At 33.2% G+C, this 21,021-nt stretch overlaps 1 protein-coding gene across 5 annotated transcripts in view; it reads right to left on the bottom strand.

Annotated features, from left to right (window-relative positions):
- Nucleotides 1–4,004: 4,004 nt before the first annotated feature.
- Nucleotides 4,005–21,021, bottom strand: part of LOC131930696 (sodium bicarbonate cotransporter 3) — a 62,213-nt gene continuing 45,196 nt past the window's right edge. For 4 of the 5 annotated variants that reach the window (XM_059287280.1, XM_059287282.1, XM_059287283.1 and 1 more), the window contains 15 exons: nucleotides 20,671–20,913; nucleotides 19,810–19,956; nucleotides 19,279–19,385; nucleotides 18,820–18,994; nucleotides 18,232–18,365; nucleotides 17,565–17,742; nucleotides 15,264–15,623; nucleotides 14,883–14,996; nucleotides 14,298–14,459; nucleotides 13,762–13,940; nucleotides 13,527–13,599; nucleotides 13,009–13,254; nucleotides 12,434–12,565; nucleotides 11,830–12,059; nucleotides 4,005–7,205 (listed from right to left, as the gene is read on the bottom strand). In XM_059287280.1, the coding sequence (XP_059143263.1) occupies nucleotides 6,935–7,205; nucleotides 11,830–12,059; nucleotides 12,434–12,565; nucleotides 13,009–13,254; nucleotides 13,527–13,599; nucleotides 13,762–13,940; nucleotides 14,298–14,459; nucleotides 14,883–14,996; nucleotides 15,264–15,623; nucleotides 17,565–17,742; nucleotides 18,232–18,365; nucleotides 18,820–18,994; nucleotides 19,279–19,385; nucleotides 19,810–19,956; nucleotides 20,671–20,913 (2,751 nt within the window). In that variant the 3' untranslated portion in view covers nucleotides 4,005–6,934. Of the gene's footprint in view, nucleotides 7,206–10,022; nucleotides 11,265–11,829; nucleotides 12,060–12,433; nucleotides 12,566–13,008; nucleotides 13,255–13,526; nucleotides 13,600–13,761; nucleotides 13,941–14,297; nucleotides 14,460–14,882; nucleotides 14,997–15,263; nucleotides 15,624–17,564; nucleotides 17,743–18,231; nucleotides 18,366–18,819; nucleotides 18,995–19,278; nucleotides 19,386–19,809; nucleotides 19,957–20,670; nucleotides 20,914–21,021 lie in introns of all 5 variants that reach the window. The other variant, XR_009384156.1, reaches the window with a different exon arrangement.

Here is a 21,021-nt window from a genome sequence, read left to right as displayed (position 1 = left end):
ACATCGGAACGGGGTAACCTAGAAAGTTTTTTCTTCTTCAATGCATTGGATCGTTAATAACTCCTTTGTTATCCCGAAACACGATGTTTTTTTTAAAATTATACATTGAGGGGGGTCATCCATAAATGACGTCACGCTTTTTTGGACGATTTTTACCTTACCCCCCCCCCCTCCGTCACACATCGTCGCAAAAAGCCAACCCCCCCCCCCTAAAATGACGTCACACCTCAGCCTACACCCCCCCCCCCCTCAAATTGCAATTGCATTTTTTTTTAACATCGATATTTTTCCAAAATCTTGTCTGAACTCTGTCAAAATAAAGTATTTTAATCAATTCCTATTACAATTTATTAAAACCGTTTTCTAAAACGCGAAATAACGTCTAAAATTCGTTTTCTAACATGGCTTTTTTATAACGCAAAAATGCGACGTCGCGCCATCTGAACATCCCCGCTCCCTCTCATCACACACCGTCACAAAATTACGGACCCCCCCCCCTTCCCCCTACGAGTGTGACGTCAATTATGGACGATCCCTGAATAGTTATTTTGTAGACCTGTTCAGGAGTCTTTCATATTATTTTAAAGCCCCCCTCCCCCATACTGTTACATAACCTTGCCTTCTTACCACTCCCTTCCCTTATTGTAACACAACATACCACCGCACCTTAAAACGGCCCATGACAAAACAGATCCGTCATAACTCCCCCGAAAAATCAGCCCGCCCCCCCCCCTCCCCCGGCAAAACGATCCAATCAAAATAACCTGGTCAAAAGGGGCCCGAAATGTAGGCTCCCGATAAATGGGCCCCCGGCATATTGGCTCTCGATTAAAAGTTTCACATCATAATGATCATATTGGCTCCCGACAAATAAATCCAATGACCATGACTTTTGCCATACACCATTTTGTCCAACCCACCAATTTTTTTCATGAAACAATAGCAATTCACGAACAAATAGAGCTTTACAGCTCAATTCCACCAATTGAATTTTTAAAATAATGTTTTATTTACAACAGTGAACATCTGTTGCTTAATTAAAAGCGAGCGCAGAGGATTAAATGTATCGTATGCTGCAGTGGTCGGGTGTCACCCGGTGCGGCACTTAATGGTGTCACCCCCAGAGGCGTAGAAACCCTTCCCGGGGACAAACTTTCAAATTTTCGATTAGCACCCCCCTCAAACTTTCGATTTGCGCCCCCCCCTCAAACTTTCGATGCACCCCCTCAAATTTTCGAGTTGCACCCCCCTCAAGTTTTTCTCTATATATTTTGCTATTTTTTGCCTTGGTGTACCCCCCCCCCTCTAAATGGTGTCACCCGGTGCGGTCCGCACCCCCGCCCCCCCCCCTTGCTACGCCTCTGGTATACTGGATGTTTATATGATAAATGACGTTTTGTTTTGATAAACTACAAGCATACTGCACATTCAGTGTGGACCTCTCTCCCGACACAATGAATTGGAACAGCCCACAACCGACTCATTTAAAGGAAGTCATAGCTAGATGACCCTTAAATTCAAAACATACCATTTCTTATACTAGATAAAATAATATAAAAATAAGACCTGCCAAACAAGAGATGTATACGTTGTATTATTTTAAGGTGTTGGCTAAGCTAACTCTAAATATTATTGATAAAAATGTCACAATGGCAGGTGTCATATTCAACGAGTCCGTTTTGCGGGAGACTTAGTCTCTATGGAAACCGTATTTGTCAGGAGCCCTTTTACCGAGAGCCAAAATCATGGTAGCCGTTTTGTCGGGAGTCGTAATGACAGGAGCCAATTAGCCTAAATGACGGAGTTCCATTTATCGCTGGCCCTTTTGACTGGGTCGATTTGAGGGGGGGGGGGGGGGAGGGGCTCTCAAGTCGGGACCGTTTTGTCGTCACACATTCATCATCCGTGCAGTGGCGTTACTATAACGACGTTTGTTGTTTTTGCTTTGAAATAACCACAGCCGTCACCGAGCCTATCTTCTTACCCTTTTACGTTGTTTTGTGATTTATAGAGCTGGTGACGCCCTTTTAATGGTGCCAACCGTAACCTCGCCTTGTCACACTTGTGAAACCGCTCAGTGTTTCCCGACTTTTTTCTCCTGGGGGGGGGGGGGGGGGCAGACATTGGTTAAAATATATGTTTTCTATATAAATTCTATCTCGTCCGGGGGGTGGGGCGGTAGACTTTCTGCCTAGAAGAAACTTTGAAATCGCTGCCTTTGTTTTACATAAAACGTGCACGATTCCATGGGTTCCCTTTGTACCTGCAGTCCAAATCCTGGTCAGGTGAGCCGGCTCCAATGAAAGCTTTGGGTCATCTAATGGAGGTTGTGGTATTTCCCCAAGTATCTTATATTGGCTTTTGGGGATCCCCGATCAATATATTATGTCAGTATGCGTGTAGATTGTATATCAAGCAGTGTCACCCGCCGTGCTATTTCATGGTGTGTGTATAGGTCAATCAGGTCCAAACAGGCTTTGGATGTAGGCTACTAAAACCAACGTGGTATCACCCTCATCTCAGCAGAGGTCACTCGATGCTTGAAAAGCTACTTAAGTTAAAATATTGTGGAGTTAATCAACCAGTTAATCAGTAGTCAAAAGTTTTCATTTTAGAAATTTTGGTGAACCCAACCCCCTTCTCGTGTAGGTAATCTGAAAAACCCAACATTGTCAGTGTATGTTGGACTACCCGATTACTTGAGTACCATTTCAGTTAGGTGGACGAAATTTCATGTACACGTTTTAGATTAGATTCTTTCAAATTTTGAGCAATTTCCGGTAACAGGAATTGGTACTTTACTTTATTTCTGATTTCTCAATATACCCTAAGAAGTTTAAATTGATGTGTATATATATATATATATATATATATATATATATATATATAGCCTATATATATATATATATATATATATATATATATATATATAGCCTATATATATATATATATAGCCTATATATATATATATATATATATAAAACCTTAGTTTAGTGTATATATATATATAATATATATATTATATATATATATATATTAAAAATATATCCCCTATATATGCAATATATAATTCATCATTATTGCTTTACTGGCTACCGTATACAAATATGTATATTTGAGTCATTCGTTTATTATTCATTAGTAGTACTAGTTCTACATTTAAAACTATGCCCATATGGTAATTTAATATAAAGAAGAAATAGAGTTTCAAAACATAAAGCAATGTTTTAGTTTTGATAAATTCTATTTTTAATGCAAGAATACAAAGCAGCAACAGATGTTAAAAATGCACTGGTAACTCCTATGGTTTGAGTTCTGAATCACATTGTTATCACACTGAGGTTTGCCAAAGATATCTTGACATTTTATTTCTCTTCACAGAGATAAAACATTATGGTTGTGCAAATACAACATCGCAAAAAGTCATCTTGTTTACATTATTTTCTGATACATGCAAGTAACATTTGTAGAACTAATTTTTTAAGAATCATAATGTTTTCTAATTTTTTTCCCTTAGTTTGTATTTCAATCCTGATCTTTATTTGAGGTATGGAAATAAGATAATTTTTTTTTAAATAACCAGTTGGATAGAACAGGGATTTGATGATGATGAAAACATACCTCTATAAAAAATGTTTTAGCTGTTGACAGTATTAAGAGTTTTAGAAACCTCACTTAAACAAAAACAAGTACCCCAAATCAGTGCCATTATAAAATTTCATCTCAATACCTCCATTGGCACTAACTAGGACATGATGATATGACAAAGATAAAAATTACAACACATAGCTGTATGATGCACTATACATAATCTCTATAAAAATAAAATTCTGCATTCTACACATTGCAGAGCACTCTAAACTTATCTGGCATGTCCGTTACTTTATAATACTTTTTTAGGTTAAAAAAAAAATTCAGCCTCTGACATAAACATGATCAACTCTTAGTTAACAAAACTATGTCCAATTTAAAACAAAATAAAACAAAGCAAAATTTCTTACTGTATGTGTTTCAGAACAATTGCTAGTTTTATTTCAACTCATTTGATATAGATTTGGCCAACAGGGTTGCAATGAATAGATTTGTGATATGGACATTTGAAGTGGATAAATGTAACATGTTTGTTTTCACATCAGCAACAAGGGCTCTTAACCACGCATGCTCGGATGATTCCTTTCAGATGTTGTTTCAACTCTTTTTCACATTGCAAGCATTTTTTCATAAATAGACGATGCAGTCACAGACACACAACACACTGTCTCAGAAAATAGTTTATTTACAAGATGATAGCTTGAACATACCTCATCAGATGAAGCCCCAATGCTGGAAAACATGAAAGAGTTCTATGCGAATGGTACTGATCACATCTAAATAAATAGCACACACATCTTTTCACATACTCTAGGACAAAGATGTCTACTGTTGTCAATGTATTTCAAATCATGCAGTAAATTATATCATTAACTGTTACTACAAACTAGTATGCTTTGCATTGTTTGGAAAATGACAAAAAAAAAAAAAAAATCTAACAAAAAAAAACAACGATTGATTATTAGATATACTAAGACAAACAATTTTTAGCCTTACAAATCAGCAAATTGAGTTTTGTTAATAAACAAAAAAGAGATAGAATCCTTGATTTGTCTTGAAAGTATTACAGAAGGCATTGAGCTACTTCTCATGTCAATAGTGGATTTTAATTACAAAAAATAATACATTACATTTTAGTATGTACAGCAAGTCAACTATACAACTATGTACAAGATAAATAGTTTGCTATAAAACAATGTATTTCCATTCATAAATTGCATACTCTTTAGTATTACTAGAAAAACTTTTTTTTTAACAAACTAGTAATTTTTACATTAACACTCTACATTTAAGATGAGAATGAAATAATGTTTCATAATTTAACTGAAAGTACAGATCCTTGATGGTAAGGTTTTTGATATAAGTATCAAAATGACTGCTACTTTTTGAGAAATGAAATTGTTAAACAATTATATGCTTGTTATTGTACACACTATACATCATGAATTAAACTACTAAAAACTTCTAAAAAAAAGTCAATAAATAAATTAGATATTATTACATCACTGCACTGTTATTTAGCCGATCTAGCACTTTATTTTACGCATATCTATAATACTACAACAATATTGGTGTGGCGTGCATTTTAAAAGCTTGGTAAAGTAAATGCCACACAAATCATGCATTTTATGGTACTTATGCAATCCAAAATGAAAAATGATTTTACGAGACTCAGTCATTCATAATAAAATTATTAAAAACATATTGGCAAAAAAACAAAAATTACAATACAATGGAAAAACATTAAATTAACTCAAATGTGACTGCTTTTCATTTTGTTATGCAAATAAAAGTAACATGACTGGTAATGATGACTAGTGTAATAAATGTTTATAAGCCATGTTTTCTTTAAGTTGTAAAAGGAAATTACATTTTAAAATCCAGATCATTAAAAAACCACAGCAAGTTTCCATCAAATTTATGGATTATGGAAACGAATTTATGTAAATGTGTATCCAAAAAAACAGGACCATTAATAAATAAAAAAAAATTGATGATAAAAAATAAAATGATGCAAGAATGATAAAATATGGACAGTAATAAAAATGGATTTTCCAGAAAAACAATTATTATGCATAAAAAAAAAACATCAAACAAGAAAGTTTGAATTTATTTTCCAGTCTTGTTTCAAATAATTTAAAATTAAAGCCTTGCTTGCAGAAACATACAACAGCTATTACACAGCTTGTCTATGGTGATATGTTAAGCTTAATAAAGTTTTCTTTTTAATTTTGAGTTATTTGATAAAACATTTTAATTTAGTTCAACAGTAAAAGTTAAAACTATAGTCATTCTCGATAAACAAAAGTTAAATGTGAATGGAAAACAAAGGCAATAAATGTTTATGCTCTTGTCCAATATGAAACATTTCATTTTTTCCTAGTAAGCACAATTACAAGTTTGGTTAAATTGATTGAACTAAATCAACAACTACGACTTCATTTTAAATAAAGTGAACTTTGTATCACAGTACAGCAGATAATGTTTGATTTAAATACACAATATGTTTTCATAGAAGACATTTCTCTCCCACTGCAGGAATACATAATAAAGTGGATTTCATCAAACTACCCTGATTAGCAGTGATTTTTGCTCGATAATGGGGAATAAAAAAAAAAAGCTTTTGAAGATTGTAGTTCATCATGGTATAATACATGATGAAAATTTTGGATTTTAAAAGTGGATTTCAAATAGTGATAGTTTTTGGATTATTTCCTTTTAATAAAAAGTTACAGAAAGAAAACTTAAGACCTACATTTTTGGTCATATCTTGCTGCTATAAGAGGTAGGAAGCTAATCACAATTAGATATCTAACAAACTATTTACACACATATCTGCATTCAAAAATTTTAATTTAAAAAAATGTTGTATGACACCATATATTTGATTTATTAAAATCAAGGTAGTTAAATATTCAAAATGGAGGAAAAAAGAATTCATAAATAAAATATAGATGTGTAAACAAACATAAGTAGCAGTATTGTTACAGAATAAAATAAAAAGTTTTCTCCCCCAATGAACAGATGTATAAAATAACAGAAACATTTTATGGACAATAATAAAATGGACAAAAACAAAACTCAATCATGTAAATATAATTGCTGATTATAAAACAACTAATGGTATTGATTAACCTCACAAGACTTGTTGAAATCCAAAAAGCTCATGATATTAGTGTCCCAAATAAGCAAAAAAAAATCTAGATATAACTCAACTAAAAAATAATGCGCCTAGTGTGACTGGTGACACAACAACTTATTGAATTTCCATGCATTGAATGTATGAGCTGAGACTTAGATAAATAAATGAAATGGCCATATCACAAATAGATCAATGTCTGGGTCAACACCTGCGATCCCCCAACGAGTCCCTGTCAGGTGTCCTGGCATGAACATCACTAGGGGGATCCACCACAATTTCAGGTGGTTTAATCAAAGCGTCTTTTTCTTCATGATCGTCGTGTTCTTCAATGTAAAATTTCACTGGTGTTTTCTTCTTGGACGGTGATGTCGACAGCGGGCTGGCAGGGACCCCGTGCTCCTCTGATTCTTCTTTAACCCCACCCAGCTGTGGTTTGCTGCCATTTCTCTTTGAACTATGCTTCTTCTGTTTTCTGGAAGACACAAATTTAAAGGATTTATTTTTTTAAATAGATGAAAATTATTATCGCTAGTTTTATAAAAAACATTTATTATACTTATACTTAATTTTAAAAAATTATTTATTTATTTAAAAGGTGACTTTCCCCCTCTTTTTTTTGCAATAAAATATGCTCTTTAACATACATTTAGAAACATGAAAGCACATTCATCTGCCATTAGCTATTTAAATGAAATTCCCTTAATTCCAAATATGTTCAGTTATAATATATAAACAAAGGTGTTGCTCTGAAATAATTCATCATCACTTGAAAAGCAAACATTAAGAGTAATTTTAAAATGCTGGTTAAGGTAACAATAGGAAGATTAGGTTAATCATATTTTTAGGCATATATAAACATATATATATATATATAATGATTCATCATTATTAATTCAAATAAAATTTCAAACCCAACATAACCTTTATATATAACTTATATTCTGTCAAAACATAACATCAAGTCATTAATGAAGATTTCATCAAAAGCTAATTTTTGAAGTACAATATATATCTAAAAATAATAATCACAGCCTATTTATTTAAGGGACTTTGTTTTTAATTACTTTGAATCTTGATTTTACAAAAGGACATAGACTTCATAACTAAAATATTTGGATAAATTGAAATAAATAAAACTTTGGCACGGTAAGATTTTAGCGACATAGCAGTTATCCTATCTTTGGAAAGTGAAAAATTACTGATTTTAGCCTACTTAAAATTATCTACTAGATTCTAAGCTACTTTTAAAAATATTTCACAACTAAAATTCTCTGTTAAAAATCTTCACTCAAGATTTCTAAATAAAAAGTTATAAAATTTAAAGGCTATGTAATAGTACTATTAGTATAAACATGACTGAAATACAATAATAGATTTAAAAAGATGGATACTAATATTGTGAATGAAATAATTAATTAATTATTATTATTAAGTAGGACCTACTTAAGAGTCAAAAATAAATATAAAAAAAACTCAGCAGTCAAAAAGAAAAGAGCCTTTCTTTTAAAAAAAGTAATCATGTTTATCCAATTTCTTTGAAAAACAATCAGCCCATGAAAAAAAAAAGATTTTCTCATTGTTGATTATATCAATGTCCTTTAGGTACAAGTTACTTTTGGATTAAAATGTAATACATGTATTAAACATTACTGGACTAAGAACGGAATCAGGCAGGGAAAAAAGTAAAATTGAACATGCATGGTTAATTGAGTATATTCTTTGTTAGAGTTGACTCCACATACTTTGCATCCTTTAATTTCTATAAATAACTAATATTAAACTTACCTCATAGTGTGACCATTAAAATAGGCTTTATAAGCATTTAAATTAGTTTAAAAAGATTGTATTCAAAACTGCTTTTAAGTACTAAATTATATAAGCTTTACATGAGATAACTGCTAGAAAGATAATTTAAAAAATGACCAATTGGTGGTTTATTCCCATTTTTAAAAAAAATTAGGAAGAAATTGAAAGAAATAATCACTAGAAATTTAATTTTTTAGAACTGTATCTTAAATGCTGATTTTGGTTTTAAGTACAATATTTGACGGCACAACATGTAGTTCATGTGGTAGTTATAATATGTTATAATAAGTTATTGAATACAATATTATAAAAATAAAAATGACTGTATTTTTGTTAATTTGCTATTGAGGAAGAATTATCCATTTGATATCTACTCTCAAAATTTATATTTTAGTGGTAACCCACTAGCCTACTGGACCTTTATCTAAATAATATATTTAAAATCACCATTATCAGCAAATAGTAATTTTTTTACATCGAACATAATAAGGAGTAGGCCTACCTTATTGATAACTGAATTTATTTACTATACTCAAACGAAAGATTTTTTAAAAGTGGAAATTCTTCCGCAAAAGACAACTTCAATGTTAAAATGAAAATGTTGTTATTAATGTTATATAAAATTCAACAAGCAAGATATGTAATACAACAGGAGCTCACCTATATTCATACATTAAGTAAGGATTTCTGTAACAATTAATACACAAATTCAAATTAAAGTTTTAGTATGTCTACATGTTTTTTTTCTTATACCTGATACATGGGTGAATGATTTGTTACAACACTTTGTTGTGAAATAACATTCAAGCGGAACAACATTAAAACATTCTTTTAATTAGTTTTAAGTTATTGAATTTTATTTAGATTTCCATTTTTGAAAAAATGTATCAAGTACATTCACCGATGTAGTAAAATCTAAAACATGCTTTTCATCAATGTCACATTTATGACTAGACAAATAATGCTTTGAACAGTGTAATGCTGTAAAAACAAACCAAAATGCAATTATTTTCAAAATTAATATTTAGCATCTTAATTTTAAATTACACCATTTGCTTCCAGTATTTCTATTTTGTATCAAGACATGTCTCTTTCAATAAAGATACCCGGCCAAAATATTTATAGGAGGAAAAAGAATTTACACAAATAATGCAATATTAAAGACGAAGTTATAAGTATAGATAACCGTAAAACCAACACAGGAAACTAGGCTAAACCTTAAGATATTCACATAATTTTGTCTATACGTTAATAAAAAGAAAACAACCAAAAACAGTGTGGCTGGGAGATGGTTTAAAATCTCCATACGTAAAACTGAATATGTGCAGAAGAAGGCAGGCGGCCATCTTGTGTCAGGTGGTAACACTACATCAACACCTAGCCTACCAACAAGTGGAGTAAACCTTTGGATCAAGCAGACACCATGCAGATCCCAACAAAGTGCAACCAACGTCTGACGATGTGACTGGATGCACACACTTACCACCTCAAAGCTGATTGGCTCATCAGCATCCTCATAACTCTCATCAACATCTTTCAGCTGGTCAGGTGGCTTTTTGAAATTCCCCACAGACGTACGGGTGTGGGTGCACCTGGATATGTAACATGCGGTCAGACATCCGAGTGTACTTTGTATTTTTTTTTCCCTCAACGGAGCTAGTTCATGCTATCACTGAGCTTCTCTAACTGCAAGACTAGCTAAGCTAGTTCATGCTATCACTGAGCTTCTATAACTCCAAGACTAGCTAAGTGAGAGCTCTGAACCTAACATGACAGTAACTACAGCAGCAAGAAACACATGCTGGTCAAGTTTAAATGTGTAATGTCATGCTACTCCTGGTCCACCTTAATCTTACCCATGCCAAATCTTGTCAAATCACTTAGCTTTTTCAACTTTAAGAAAATATAGTAAGGATACATTCTCTATTGAGCAGAATAATTATGATTTTGTTTTTGTATAAAAAAAAAGTAAAAAATGAAAATCGAAACAAAATATTCCTTAAAGAAACTTGAAATTGTATGTGCTGGAATCTAAAAGAGGGTGTCTTTAAAATTTCTACTATTTAAAATACAACAGTCAAGTACTACTTTTATTTTATCTAAATATTTCACCAAACCCATATTATGTCTAAAATAGTGCATAAAACTATTTTGTGCAAAAATAATTTGCTATTTTTGTCTTCTTTAAGTTAATTAAAAAAAAAATAATATTTCAATACGTAGGTTTTCAGACCCATGTAATCTAATGATATGACTTTTAATCCTGTCATTCTATTAAGTCTAATAAGCAAATATTAGAATTTAATGATAATTTGTGTAGGTATGAACATGTATATAGTGCCAAAAAGTATTATTTGAATTTTTTTCCCCTTCTCATTGAGGGTAATATTTTTTATCGTGGATAGATATCTTTTAACAAAATAGGATAGATGTGTAAATTAAAATCAAATAATCAAAAGACAGCTATTATGGATGACAAATGAAGCATTCAGCCAATTATTAAGATATGGGGCTACCAGTTAATTAATTTAAACATTGTTTTAATTTGTAATAATGTTAGTAATAGTTGCCTTCAGGATATCTTGTAATAATTAGACTGAATATGTGACATAGGAACTAATACAAAAAGTTTTTGTGAATTTAGATGAATGAAACAAATAAATAATAAAATACATTATAATAAAATAGTTTCAAAATTAAGAAAATAAATGTTACTCACCTATATCTGATAAAATGGGAAAGAAAAAAAGAAAGAAAAATTGACTAAATCTGAACCACAAATTAAACAGCAAAGAATAAAATTAATAAAATGTTTACTTCATTGAAATAAGTCAGTTGTTTGACTAATGCAGGTCTAATGTTTCAATGTACTAAAATACTTATTCCTTGAAGAATCAAATACTTTTATTACTACTAATTCAATCCTAAATCTATTCTTGCAAATGAAAAAAAAATCAACATTTCACTAACAATCAGCCAACAATGAAAAATGTTTAAAAAACACTGAAGCAGAGAAGAGCATGTGAACTGTTTCCCTAACAAGCAAATTTCATTACTTACCATTTATTTTAAAAGTGTTGCTAAGTATCAGTTTTATTTAAAATTTTCATCCATTTTAGAATAAAGTTTTTAATAAACAGTGTGAATGTGTTTAGTAAAGGTAAGACATTAGCAACTAGTATAACATTGATAAAACAGATATCTCAAATGCACTGGGTAAAACAAAAAACAAACAAAAAACGGATCAAATTAAGAACAAAACAAAACAATTAAAACCAAATTGTAATTACTTTTTAGAGCTGCTTCTGTGGCCACCTTCTTCTTCTCCAGGTTGATTGGCCAAATTAGTTGAAGATTCGTTGGACATGATAGACTTCCACATGGCTGTTTTAGACATTTCCTCAGAGATGTTTAGCATATCAACATCAGCTTTCACTGTCCAGTTTTCTCCAGAAATGCTGCCAAAGCCTAGCGCTGCCATCGGAATTGCTGTTGAGTCTTCAATTAAGGACCGACGTTGCTAAAATACAACATGATATTTAAAACTCACATGATACTACTTTCTTCGGGGGGGGGGGGGGGGGGGCAGACACTGCTAAAAGTATATATTTTCTATATAAATTATATACATTTCATTTCGTTCGGGGGCGGTAAAAATCCCGAAGAGATGCCAGAAAGAAACTCTGCATACAGATGGTTTTAAGTGAGAAAAGGTTACTGCAATTAATTAGCTCAATGTATGTATCTAACAGAATATAAAATAAAAATACTTTTATTTCATTTATTAGAGCCGATAAACTTTTCACTTAAAAAACATTGTGTTAACTTCTCATTAATTAATTCTGGTCTTCCAGAACTCTAAAAGTTAACCTGGGTAATTAATTAACTAATTACCTCTTCCAACTTCATCTCTTGATCTTCCTTTTCTCTCCTATGTGTCTCTGGCATAATGTCATCCAGCCACTTCAGTTCCTGCTGAGTGAAGATTTTATCCATACCCTTTCTCACAAAACACATAGCCAGCACCTGATTGAATTGAAAAATATTCCATTGGGTTAAAGCACAAATTATTGTAAGCAGTACCAAATTAATAAAATAGTAATAAAATAAGATTGCAGTAAGGAATTAGAACACAAATTATTGTAAACAATACAGCATTAAACTAAAATAATTAGAGAATTAGAGAACAGGAATGCTAACACATTTTCAGTTTTGTTCCCATGCGCATATCTATAGGACATCTTTGAGTCCACCTTACTGTGGTGAGTACAGGGATATTAAAAATTCTGATCCACACAATATCATCAATGCAGTCAAACAAGATTAACTCTAATTTTTCTGCTGTAAGCTCAATTATGTATGAAAGTGCACAAACTTATTTTACTGCATTAACCCCTAAATATTGATTAGATTATTGTTTAAATTAAGCCTAACCCAACTAACACAATGCAAGTTTTTAACCAACTTACCATTACAGGAAAAGCTATTGATATTGCTTTCACTGACTTGATGACCCACAAGATACTTAGACAAACCACCTGAATGGCGGTAAATATATGGACACGATTGGTCCTGACATGTCGCAGGTACATCAAGTCTGGCTGGTACTTGGGTGGCATCAGCATTATGATGATTCTGTCAACAAATTGCATTCCCCTCAGGGAGGACACACCCATGTATAAGAATACACCAAACAGAACGGGCATGGGGATGAACTGTAGAATTGAGAATAATATAACTATAATTGATAACAAGTCAAAAAAATTTTTTTTTTGGTGAAATAACATACCTTAAATTAACAAAACATATGACATCATTTTTCTCTTAGACAACTTCCAGAAAAAAAAAACACCTAAAATTGTTAAATATTACATTCATTTAAATATAGATTTAAATTTCCTTAAAAATGAAATAATAAATAAAAGTGTTTTTAAAAAGTATTTTTAATGTTAAGCATGTAGACAAACAAAAGCTGCAAATTACTTACTTTAAGAACTGTGGTTAAGAATACTGAAATACCAATAAACAGGAAAATTAAAGTTCCTGTAACTCGTTGCTCTCTGAAATAAAAAAAAAAACATTTAAGTCAATTTATAATGTTACTCTAAAGCAGATTATTTTATTACTTGTATCAGTTTAACTTAATTTTGAAATTTTTGTTTTTATAGAACAATTTTTTCTGTAATTAAAAATAAAAAATGAGATTTTTTTCCCCCAATCACCTGACTCCCAAAAATTTAGCACTCTCTCCGGGTGCGGAACACTGAGATTCTTTTTTCAAGCTGTTGACATGGTTGATGGACAGAACAGTGGCCGCCACAAACCAGGGCAGACCCAGGAAGGAACAGATAATGATCAGGGTGGCAATGACAAACAAATCAAGATGGTAGCCTCCACCTTTCTGTTATCAAGATAAAACAAAAACATTTATTGTTTAGGTCAGTCATAATATTAATTATCTAGTCTTTTTATTTTTATAAATTTTATTTAACAGCTGTTTGCGGCTCTGTGCTCACAAGTTTGTATGGCTAGTATTGTCAATTAAATTGCTTTAAAAACTTAATAGTTAGGGCTAAATCAAGATGGTTAGGATTAATTTCAGGGTTAATGATTAGTTAACTAATGTAGCTAAATGAGTGAGAAAATAGTGTTTATGGAAGAGTAATATTTCTTTATACTGTGCCAACTATTGTTTTTAAAAATAATTAAAAAAAAAAACGACTAGTTCTAAAACAAAAACAAGCAGAAGACTTCTCACCTGCAACTTGTTCTCCTTCCTGTTGATTATAACAGCTGTAATCTGCTGGTCCATGAAGATGAGGATTGTGGCCAGGAGGGCAGGGATCAGGCAAGCTATACAGGTCCACCACGGGTTGTGGCCAAATGGGCTGATGAACCACTCACGGTCAGGGTTGGTTGGCTGTAGAAGTATAATATTTTTATACTCAGTTTAATCTGGTTAGCATTCAAATAATATTAACAGTGGAATTTAGGCCTACATCGAAATACTTAAATTATCTTCTACTATATAAGGTAAAAAAAATTAAATTACAACTAGTTGGCATGTCTATGAAACTACTAATTAAATGATTCAAGGGGCAAGTAAGAAATTATTGGTAGGCCTACAAATAGAGAATAGGGCTGGTAAGTAGGTCACCAACCAGTTCTATGGCTCATGCAGGTTTTATTCAGCTGTAGAACTGGTTCGTGACCTACTTACCAGCCCTATTGGTAAAATATTGAGATAAAGAAGCTATAAATAGAAAACTAATTTTTTTTAAAATAATTGAGTTCACCATCATTTTCTTGGCAACTGGGAATATAAAAAAAACTTTGAGCTTACAGCAAATTTTTCTGGCACATGCAGCTTTGGTGTGTTTATGCCCATGAAGAAATCCAAAAGAACCATGCTAAGAATAGCAATAAGTACGGCAAAGTCACTCATGATACCTCTCACCTAGGATAAAGGAAAGAACAATCAAGTTAATTAAAAATGCTTTTAACTATAATGTTTAAGTACTTAAACTTAAAATAAAATTCAGCTAAAATGGCAATATGACAATTAGTACTTAAAAAAAAATCTATAAATATTTTGTAAAATAATTATTGAACAAATTATGGCTGTTATTCTTTCACATAAAAAAAAATAAATTTAAATAAATTGGATTAGTTGAACTATGATGCAAGAAATCTAGATTTGAGATTTATTTTCTATGCCACTTACAAATGTGGGAAAGAAAGACGCGTTTCTGGACATCTTCAGTGACAGGGCCAGCGTGAAAGTGCCGATGAAAAGTAAACAAGAAAAGAAGAACACGTCAGGAACATAAAACTTTGTGTCACAGCCCGGCCCCACTAAGGTTCCTGCCTGCAGCTTACACAGCTGTCTGCTGGCTTTGGTGCTGGCGTAGAACTCAGTGACATTATAAAAGGTTGAGTTCAAGGTTTCATTGAGTGCAGCCATTGTTACATTGAGTGTGGAGTTGTTGAAAGTTGAATTCACAGTCACTAGACAGGTGCAGTTGTAGTCCAAAATGGCATTGGGGTGAAGGTTCGGGGGGTCATCGCTTGCAATCTTTATCAGCTGTAAAAATTAAATTAATATTGACCAAAAAGGTCATTGGGTTGAATGTTTTGGGGAGGGTGGTCATAATAACAGCAGCTATCAGAGTAAAACTATTTTAATACAGTTGTTGTCCTAAAAAAATATTGCTGTATGCATTGCAAAAAAGGGTGTATGTTCACTAATTGTAATTGTTTCAGTACCAAAAATTTAGATATTATTGCCGCGGGAATAGAAGAAAGTCTGACAAAATATATACAAAGGGTTTCATCAATGTGTTACCAATCCTATATTCTTAGACTCGTGACCTTGTTTTTTAAAACTGAGTTATTTAAATGTAAACACTGCCTGAGCTTGGATGATAAATATCGGGACAAGGGTTTACCTACACTACTGCATGAAAACCTTGAGTGTACTTTAACCATTCACCGAAATAATGAGGTAAAACACACTTCTGTGACCGCCCACGTGTCAAGGAGCCCCTCGATTACACTACCACAGAGGCGCAGCGTATGGTCCTAGGCTCTTTAAAACTAACATAGGCATCATAGTGCTCACAGTATAACCCAGAGTGCCACATAGCATCTTGAAACAATGATGCAGACTGCGTCATTCGCTAAAGTTACACAAATCAGCAAGAGTTTTTCTCTTTAACATGTCCAAAAAAATTATTTGACTTGTTATAAACATCAATGTGACTGATGCAATTTGTTAGCGTTACTAATGGTGTATTATTAGAAGCTCGATCTCAAAATGACAAAACTGTTTGGATTTTTTTTCGGACAAAAGGAAACAACCCAGTTAATAATCTAACCTTGGTTAATATTTGTGATTATTAAAAACATGCATTACAGAGCCCTCAGCGGCTCATGTGAGCCTTTGGGGGCTGAAACTGAAATTTTTGTTTGCAGCCAAATTGCACCCCACCAGTGAGCATTTGCAACACCCCATCCTATCCATTGTCTATCACATTGTTTAAAACAAACGTAATCACCATAGCGCTCATAGGAAAGACCAGGGCGCCAAATAGCATCTGGCCTGGGGCTGCCCCACCCCCCTCTCACCCCAGAAACCTTCTCTGGAGTATTTATCAACTCCTTAAAGTTTTATGGCACTCAGATAAATGGTGTCGAACCACGTCCGACTTTCATTTTTTTTAATGTCGTATATAGAAGAGAATTGCATCCTCCCGAGGTGCCACCCTTGCGAAATTAAAAATGATTTTTTTTTACAGGAACCTCACCTGGAATGTTCTAATCAACTCCCCAATGTTTGATGACGATCGGATGAACGGTGTCAAACTGCAATCGATTTATTTTTTACATACTGTATATAGAGAACAAAAAACAAATCGCGCCCTGCTAGGGCGCCACCCCTGCGAATTTGACAAATGTTTTTTCCTTTCAGAAATTTCCCCTGGGATGTTTTAATCAACTCCCCAAACTTTCGTGGTGATCGGATGAGCGGTGTTAAACCGCAATCGACTTTTATTTTAATATACCATATATAGAGAAAAAATTAATCGCGCCCTGTCGGGGCGCCACCCCTGAGAATTTACATTTTTTTTTTTGCAGAATCTTCCCCAGGAATATTCTCAACAACTTCCCATAGATTAGATAGATAGATAGATAGATAGATAGATAGATAGATAGATAGATAGATAGATAAATAGATAGACAGACAGACAGATAAACAGATAGATAGATAGATAGATAGATAGATAGATAGATAGATAGATAGATAGATAGATAGATAGATAGATAGATAGATAGATAGATATATAGATAGATAAATAGATAGATAGACAGACAGACAGACAGACAGACAGATAGATAAACAGGTTATTGTGTACAGATCTTAGATTCTTTTTTTTAAATAGTATTTTATGCAGCTTAAGTTAAGAATCTGACCACAGGTTGATATGTGCCATCGTTACATGGTTCACTCAATAGGTCTGCTTACCTTCTGTAGGGACTCAACGATAAAAATAAGAGAGATGAGCGCAGCAAAGCTTTCCTCTGTGAAACGAGTTATAAATCTAACTAGAGCACTGAGGTCGAAGGCCACCATGACATACAGTATGACTCCAGTCCATATCCCAATCCACAGTCTCATCTCCAGGTAGTTGAGTCCATTATCTCTGAAACATTCAACAAATCTCCATGTTAAACATTAATCAATTTTAATGACTAGAAAATATAAATATAAAAAAAAAAACAGTTAAAAGTACATGATTATCAATATAAATCAGAGGCGTAGCGACCCTTCCCGGTGCCCGGTAACAAACTTTCGATTTGCACCCCCTCTCGAACTTTTCATTTGCACCCCCCCCCCCCCAAAACTTTCAATTTGGCGCCCCCTCAGGTCGGCGCCCGGGGACATATGTCCGCCCCCCCCCCCCCCTCGCTACGCCTCTGATATAAATATCCAAGTTGGAAATCAATGTTTTTTTTTGTAAATAGTATGTTACAGAGCTATATAACAAAAAAGTGACTAAAAAAAGCTAAATTGGTTTTTATAAAAAATGTATGAATTTAATTGAAGTTCAAATGATAATGAAAAAAAATTCATTTAAAAATATTTTTACTGATTTATTTCTTTACTTTTGGCCAACTTGTTTTAAACTCACTTGCAGAAATGATTCAAAATGGTCTCAAAGACCAAAACTGGACCTGTGCTGCCAATGATGGTCAGAGGTTGACCAGCAAAGAGTGAGTACAAAATTCCACAGATTGCCCCAGAAAGGATAGACTCTAAGGCTGCCTGCAAATGTAAACAAAATATTAGTTGTAAGTCTTCTCATGATTATTATATCAAAGTAACCTTTAACATAAATTGTTATATCCATAATTTAATTAAACAGCCCTCTTTTTTAAAAAGAAAAAATGGCTATGAGTAAATGTAGTTGCCAATTGGGGGGACAACGTGGCCTTGAGGTAGGGTACTAGACTGCTAAACCAAAAGTCTCGAGTTGGAATCTGGGTTAAACTCAGTGAAATGTCCCTGAATCCATCTAGCTCTAATTTGGGAAAATTAAGGTGGTTGGTCACTGAAACAGATGAACTCTACTTCATCAGCCCCATGAGTCTTGGGCACAAATGGGAAAAGATGATGAAGATGATTTGAAAATCAAGTAAAGACAGAGGCATGGCAAAAGAACTGTGGGATGTGTTCAGATAATTAAGTTAAAGTACTTAAAGATGTTTAAATAGCTTGCCATGTTCATGTCAGTGGCATCTCCCAGTAGTCCTCCAAATGTGATGATTGGGGTCAGACAAGCAAAATACAAGAACACAAACGAAGCAACACATTGAACATGAAGGGCATCTTTGAAATCACTCAGATACCAAGGTAGCTTTCTTTTCACATCATTGATTAAACCTCCAAACAATCTGAAAATTAAAAAATGTGAATTAAGTTTGGAAAACTATTATGCAGGTTTTAGTTTATCAAAATATACAGGGGAGCCAACAAGGGCAGTAACATTGTTAGAGTAGTGCCCCTGAAATTTTGTTATTTATGAGCTGTGTAAATCTGAGTTAAGAATCATGATCTGTACACAAACCAATAATATTCTTGTTTTCAAATATATCTGCATTATTAAAATCATCATCAACCAACACCATGAACATTACAGGGGTAAGATAAGTTTAAGAGAGTATAAATAAGTCTGCACCTTCCAGTTCTAACCAAAGTTGGGTCATGGTGGTCATCAACTTCATCATCAAACAAAGCCTTGCCATTAGGTTGTGGTGGGCCAGATGATGCTGTCTTTCTACCTTCCTATAATTAAAATAACAAATACAGGATGCACTTCCGGCTTTAATTTTTAAAATTTAGACCTGTATAATCTCAGATTTTTTAAACAAAATGTACAAATATAAATTCATTTTTAAAATTAAGAACTGTATAGTGTATAATCTCAGATTTAAAAAAAAGGTACAAATATAAACACATTTAAAAAAATTAGACCTGTATAATATCAGATTTTTAAAAACAAAAAGTAAAAATATAAATAAATTTTTTCTCTCAATAAAACAAAGTACCATAGCGCTTAACACATGATGGTCATTATAGCCAATATCAAATAAAGCTTAAAAATATGTATTGCAAGTCAAAAACTATGTTGTAAGTATACATTATTTTTCTGATTTAATTTACATTCGTAAAAATATTAATTTTCTCAACAATTTTATCCCCCTCTCACCTGGGATGGAACAGACTTTGGAGGTTCTATCCGGATGGATGGATCCCACTCTCCTGGTGGAAGCACGGTCACCTGATCCAGAAACTCATCAATGCCTGCCAACAAATCTTCCCGATTGTGAGCATGATACGCTACATCATGGAAAATCTGTAACAAAAAAATACTTTAGGCTTTAACTTTGAAATATTGGATAATAATTATTCAAATATCTCAAATTAAAAAAAAAAACAAGTATAAATACAGTATTTTAATGTAAAACAAAATAATTTTTTTTATTGTAACTCTTCTTCTTCTTCGTTCTTAATTTTTAGTGTTGAAAGGGATCGAGATTTATCTGCCAGTGGGTTTGAATTCGTGACTTTTTTTGAATTTATCAACCATGAGCTTTTTGCCGACTCAACCACGCCTCCAACACAATTAAGGATACGTATCAACTGGTTATGCGCCATTGAGGCCATTGACTCCGATTTCAGCCTGCTTTTCTTTTTGGATTTGCTTCCATAGCCTTTGTCCAACCAAGAACAAACTACAAGGCAGCAGTTGTTTGATTTTGGAGTTGTCTCTCCTAGAAGAGTGACTGTCCCCAGCTCACGAGCCTCATCTGCTCGAGGGTTCGAACTCGAGATTTTTCGGTTAAGCAACCATGAGCTTTACCGACTCGACCACGCCGACCCTTTTTATTGTAACAAAAGATGGGATTTTAGAGAAATCTGTCTTTACTTTTCCCAACTTGGTTCAACATAGTTGGGGGAACTTAGAGACCTCAACAGACTTTAGCTCAGAGCTAAACTAAAGATAACTCAACCCTCAACTACCACCCTGAATTTATATGTCAATATTTTAAACATAAAAGTACACTACCTCATCAGACATTAAAGTCGCAATGGATCGGCCGATTTCATGAAACTTGTTCTGGTTACCAACTGGACCAAGCAGCAGGAAAACAAAGCGAGTTGGAACTGGGACTTCTGTCAGGTCCCCTAGGACTTGAGCTCTGGTCAGTCGCACAAACGCCACAATCTGATGGTTGAGATAATCTACCTCCCCCACAAATATATTGGCAGCCTCGGCTCCAGCAGGGATTTTCTTCATGAAGTGCAGGTTCTGTGGATTAAACAAAATGGGAGCTGATACAAATTTTCTTGAATGTATGAAACACTTGGAAATCAAAGTGAATTGTTCAAAAAAAATCTTTTGAATCATAAAAATATC

This window comes from Physella acuta, unplaced genomic scaffold (genome assembly GCF_028476545.2).
Source record: "Physella acuta isolate Inbredline_101_S28 unplaced genomic scaffold, ASM2847654v3 ptg001825l, whole genome shotgun sequence".
Lineage (NCBI taxonomy): Eukaryota > Metazoa > Mollusca > Gastropoda > Physidae > Physella > Physella acuta.
This window is presented reverse-complemented; position numbering and strand designations above follow the sequence as displayed.